This window comes from Nelumbo nucifera, chromosome 1, assembly GCF_055504915.1.
Source record: "Nelumbo nucifera cultivar China Antique chromosome 1, China Antique-T2T, whole genome shotgun sequence".
In the NCBI taxonomy this organism is placed as follows: Eukaryota; Viridiplantae; Streptophyta; class Magnoliopsida; order Proteales; family Nelumbonaceae; genus Nelumbo; species Nelumbo nucifera.
In genome coordinates, this window is record NC_142649.1 from 186,367,463 (window position 1) to 186,373,576 (window position 6,114).

The window sequence follows — 6,114 nt, forward strand, 5'->3', positions numbered from 1 at the left end:
TAAAACATGTACTCAGTACTCAGTAGTCACTTTAATAACTATCTAAGCATGGAGAAAGTGATGGAAGCCCTTCTGATGTCGACGAGATCAATCCCATGGAAACCAATCTCATCAAAATGAGCATCAACATGGATGCCATGTTTTAGTAACATCTCCACCAATTCCTTTTGTCTGTCAGTGCTAACGTCCCCACCAAACCCCCTCATGAAGCACTTCCCCAACAATCTAATCATGTCAGTAGTACACCCTTCCACCATGGGGTTACAGAACTCGTGGTCTCGATCCGCTCCCACCGGCAATATTGACTTCCAATACTGATCCATCATGGACAGAGGCAATATCAGATCGTTGACATATTGCAGCTCTAATCTTGTCCTCTTCACCCCACCAAACACAGGCTGGCTCAATACCCACAAAACTTCACTGGCTCAAGGTCTTGTCCCAAATAGCTTTTAAGGCTTTCAGTCATTCTTCCTCTGAAGCGTTTTCAGAACTCGGAAGCAAGAGAGAGAGAGAGAGAGTTGTAGAAGAGCAAAGCAGCGTAAGGGTGTAAGGGCGTGAAGTGGATTCTAGGAGGGAAGTAGGAAAGGGATCGCGTGAAGAGGGACTGAGCATGAAGTGGATTCGAGGGGAAGAAGATGGTGAACAGTGTTTTTTGGGCATAGGGGTATTTTAGGCATTATAAAAATTTATTAGGGACTGATTTGTCCTATTTTTTTAAGAAGTACTTCTTCAAGAAGTATTTAAAGCCTACTTGAAACCACTTTTTCAAAGAAGTACTTCTTTAAGGAAAGTACTTCTTCCCACTTTTTTACCAAACACCTAGAAGTACTTAAAAACCACTAAATGTGTGGTCCCATGTCTTAAAAGAAGTACTTCTTCTAAGTGTTCTCAAACAGGGCCTAAGTGCTTAATGGTGTGGTCCTAGCCCAAATAAGCACTTATTTTTAAGCACTCCCAAACATGGCCTTAGTAGGTTTGTGGCTTTTTTTGTGTTATTAATAAGTAAAGAATGCATATTAGTGTTTTTTTAGGTGTCCTATTCTAGACCTGATATACCAACTTTTTTATTTAGCATCATTATCTGAGGTTGGCTTCAGTGCTCACAAGATGGTGCTCACACTGTTTGCACAACCTTTACATTCGTGCATTAGGAATATATCCGTACTTGTATGCTTTATTTGATGGGTAGGTTTTCCTAATGCAAGGTTGCAAGGGAGTGTGCAAATAGTGTGAGCATGGTCTTGTGAGGACCAAATATGATTTCTCATAACTGAGGGGTAACCCAGTTGGTGTGCTGGGTGAATTGTCCCAGTAATGGTGTGGTTTTGAATTCTGCTATTATCATCTCTGTAAGAAAAGAGTTGTTGATGTGACTCTCCTATGAGATTTGTTACTACCACTTGGCAGGGCTTTGGCTGATCAAACCCTCCACCCCCCATCTCCCGTGAATTTGATGAAAACCCAATTGATATTTGTAAGCACCTCCGATATTAGTTGATTGGTTATAAGTTTGGGTTTTAAAAGTATTATCGCTATGTCTTGAATTCTTTATCATTACTTGTTTATGAATCCACTTTGATTAAGTTGAGAAAAACTTAAAGGCAAAATTTCATAGTGGTTTGTAGTGGAAGCATAGGGCTTGGGCCGCTAGGGTGTGAACTGAATATGAAGAGTTATGTATTTTGGGGGTTTTCTCTCTTGTATACTTGGTCTTTGTGTTGTGAGAGAAGTCATGAAAAATTGGGTGTATTTGGAGTTTAGGGTTTTCTGTAAGTGAGGTTGTGAGTGCACAATTCTGTATTTTCTCCATTGTTGATTTCTCAATGGATTTCTGATCCTCCTTCGCCCATAGGCATAGGCTATAAGCCGAACCATGTAAATCTGTGTGTTATTTTTGTTTGTTTTTCTTTATCTGTATTTATTTGTTTTTGGGTGCCATTTGAATCTGCATTTTTGGGTTTTGGGAAACAGAAAGATTACTTATAAGTTTTATATCATAATCTGACCCTTAGTTTAGATTTCAGATAATAAAGAAAGTTTTATGGATGATGAGTACTTCATTTGAAAAATAGAAAAGGAATTGACTAATCCTATCACTATTGTTTAAAATAAATCTTTTAAATATCCCTAAATTTTATAACAATTGGCTAATTCTACCCTTACTGTTAGTGTTCCATCGCAATCCATTCACATATGATGGTAAGACTGTCATAATATCTTAGAAGCCCAATTTTACTCACTCCTTCACCATCTCTAACCATGAGAACAAGGATGTGAAACATGGATAAACACATCACTAGTAAACTATAGCGGATGTTTGTATGGCTAAAGAAGCTTTGATTGTGCTGCTTTGGAGAAGGCAACATGTTTAAGCAAAAGAAGCAAACGCCACCTGACTGCAAGATGTAAATGTTGCATAACTGGGTTGTAAAGCTTGCATATGCAGAGTTAATCAAAGCTGTCATCAACCAACCTGTAAGCAGTGCTTGCATCAAACTCCTCTAGGAACATGTTTTTCTTGGCAGGTGCATAGAAGAGATTATAAATTATATACCTTAACATGACCTCACCTAACAGCTTAAAAATTTGAACAGTTCTTTGAGGTGGTATTGCAGCCTTTTGACCAAGTGGTATAGTATTCGATCTCCATTGCTCTCATTATAGTAATTAAATTTCAGCATAGAGCATGGATAGGTCCTCATGTGAGGGAGCCTTACATAGATACCTCACCTTATAGCTTAAACTTTCAGATCGAATGGTTCATTGAGAATTGTGTCGGTTTTATCTCTATTTCTTTCAGTGTACCATCCTTGTTTCTTAACCATTGAAATTTTAGTTCTAAAATGAAAGGTGACTCATATAAATCCACTGGTACCGAATGTTAGATCTTCATTAGTTTTGCCTCCATTAGCATAAAGAGTTGGCTGGCTAACTGAATGGCCCACCATGTGATCGATGTTTTTGGGAAGGATTAATGGTGTTATTTGCATCTTCTTCAATGATTTAAGAAGATGAGGTAAGACCGATTGCAGCAAGGGAAAAACGACATCTTAGAATGAAAATCAATCAGGAAGATAAAAAGTATGGGTGCTTATCGGTTACATGACCATCAAACTTTTATTCAAAAACGCTAGATTTCAATAATTCTGGGATTGGAGCAATTGCAACAATTTAGGCAATCACAAAATTAAAAGACAAAATGATGTTTTTTCTAATGTTAACGTTGCGAAAATTTAAATTAGAACTAAGGATAAAATGGTCTTTTTATCTTTCTATTAATGGTTAATAGGATTGTTAGAGATTTTTTTAGGGAGAATGACCGATACCGCCAGTATCAGAATTTGTAGGTTCAATATAGGATTGGGATAGATGCCAAATAGGAATTGATATCAATTCACGAACAGACAATGTAGGTATCGGTTCATTTTTGAATGTTTATAGCCCAATCCTTACTTTTCCGTTTTTTTTTTTTAAACAGTACGGATAAAATAGACTTAATACTAGTATATATGTTTTCCCAAAAAAAATGCTAATGTGGCCCTTACCGGTCGAACATTTAGTATAATTTATTAGGAAAACCAGAACCCCTCAACAAACTCAACGGGAACACGCCAAAAAAAAAAAAGTTTACGTACGGCCTGTACGGTTGATGAAGAGATGAAACTTGTCTGCCACGAGCTTTGTGGTATTCACCATAAGACAAACATGATTAAGATGTATCGTGGTGGCATTTAAGTGATAAGGTTTCATAAAATAATAATTCCATCCTTCCTCGCATGACATTCTAATTATAAAGACGTACTTTAGATTAATTTAATCGATAATCCAACTAATAATAAACTGGTGATTTGTTACAATCAATTAACTATTTATTAAGACTAATCAATAACCAATTAATAATAAACTCCAGTACTTGTGTCTTACAATAAAAGCCCAAGACGATGAACTCCTTATCATCCAAATCCAATTTCAATTCCTTCGTATGGCAAAAGTGTATCCTGGGAGTTCTTCTTCTTCATCATCGTCCAACTTAACATCGAAAAGAGAGGCTTTTACCATATGGATGAAATCGCTTGTGCTGCATGGTAGTGGTTGCACCGTCTTTGATTCAAAAGGAGAGATTCTTTATCGTGTTGACAACTACAATACGAAGGGTAACAATCAAGTTTATCTCATGGATCGTAGAGGCCATGTCCTCTTTTTAATACATCGGAAGGTAACAAATAATAGATCATGGCATTTAGTGTATATAATTATAAATAGAGGTTTGGTTTTCATGATTTCACTGTTTGTGTAGAAAGGGCGAGTGTTTGGAGTTGGGTGTTGGGAGGGCTACAAATGCGATGCCGATGGTACTGAAGAGATCAGTATGAAGAATCCATGTTTCCAAGTCAGAAAGTTTTGCAGGATTTTAAAGCCAAACCCTTCCTATAAAGTTACTCTGGGTCTGGGGTGTGACCATCAAAATCCATCGGCTTTCTACAGTATTGATGGATTGGTTGGAAAATCAGCCTACAAGATAGTAGAAGAGTCGGGGAAACTTGTAGCGGAGGTATAAATCCCACGTTAATTATTTGGTTGCGTTAAAGTACTTTTCTACTTTATTTTCTCATTTCTTCATTCATTTTTTCTGGGTTTCTACTTTATTTCCTGGAGCAGGTAAAGCAGAAGCAATCTTCCTCAGGAGTTGTATTGGGAGAAGATGTATTGGCTTTGGTTGTGGAACCCCACGTCGATCACTCCCTTGTTATGGGTATTGTTGTTGTGTATGGCCTAATCAATCACCAAATCTAACTACTTTATTCTCCTAATATCTACACATGAAACCCTAAGGCTTCTGGAGATGGAAGACATCATTATATATGAGTAATATACATGCATGTGCATATATGTCTGTTCTTTTTTTCTTTGTAACTGAGTATTCCAGAAAAAAAAATCATCAAGTTTTTTAGTTCAATATTGTCTCAAGAAAATTCGATCACCACGACCGCAGCAGATGTGAGCTCTATGGGTACTAGGAAGGAATAGCGTACGACCAACCTAACGTACGACACATCTTTCAATAGAGCTTGATAAATACAGTGATCCAACCATCGAATAACAGATTGATTACTTACGGAAATATGCGCCCCACAGCATATTTCAGCGTGTATTAATTGAGAACATTTTCTGTAATTGTCATTGAAAGATGTTCCTAATACACCGTTGAGAATTCAGTTTTATCATCAGTTTGATGTACATACCAAGAAAAAGGGAAGATCAACAAACTGCTGGTTCTCCATGTTTGCGCCTTTGGGTGTAAAGTGATGCTATTATTCTACTTATCAAAAAGAAAAAGAAAAAAAGTGAAGATATTCCATTGCATTAGCTTTGTCTGTTCTGTTTTTTTTTTTTTCGAGTCTTGTCTTTTATTTTTGAGAGGTCTAGGCTAGGTACCTAAAATTAATATGAGAGTCTTAATTTGCTGTTGCTGGTGGAGGTATTTGGCCTTCTCCTGCATCTCCAAGTAAGCCATGGATTCTTGCATATTATTTTTATGGATTGGGGTTGTCATGAAATATATAATTTCTTCATAATCCTTCACTTTGCATCTAGGTCTCGGTTCTCTTGTTGATGGACCTTGAAATATTCTTTGTTGGGGGCATATGATTGCCCTCCTTTTTGGCATTTCATCACTATTTACACCACTTGCAGAGGTTTTTCTGGCTGTCATCTCCTCATTTTAGGTGTTGTTTTCTTTCACTTTCTTCTACTAGTATTTCAGTTTGAGCATTTATGAAGGAATGAAATGTGCCTAATAAGCATTAAAAAAAACAAAAGAGGCCAAAATTAAAATTAAAACTGGACTATAAACTATTCGAATCAAATTTGATAAGGGGTCAATTTCATTCGATTCAATAAAATTTTAGGACATTCAAATCTGACTTTAACCCGCTGGATTTTACAATTCATGATTCGAATTTAACCATTTATCTTAACTAATATCCAATTCAAATCCGATAGTTACAGGAAGAGGAGAAAGACTTGCATTTTGCAGCCGTAAGTGGCAAACTGGCGGTGGCGGACTACTGGTTAGTTGCAGGTTGCAGTTGAAGCGTCCCTCTAAAGAGG

General features: G+C 37.0%; 1 protein-coding gene across 1 annotated transcript; it reads left to right on the plus strand.

Moving 5' to 3' along the window:
* The first annotated feature begins 3,917 nt into the window (after window positions 1-3,917).
* On the plus strand, window positions 3,918-5,576 carry LOC104596105 (protein LURP-one-related 11-like). Its single transcript, XM_010257136.2, has 3 exons — window positions 3,918-4,219; window positions 4,301-4,555; window positions 4,663-5,576. Exons 1-3 carry the CDS (start codon window positions 3,986-3,988, stop codon window positions 4,795-4,797), a joined length of 624 nt encoding a protein of 207 aa, XP_010255438.1. The 5' UTR covers window positions 3,918-3,985; the 3' UTR covers window positions 4,798-5,576.
* The last annotated feature ends 538 nt before the right edge of the window (window positions 5,577-6,114 follow it).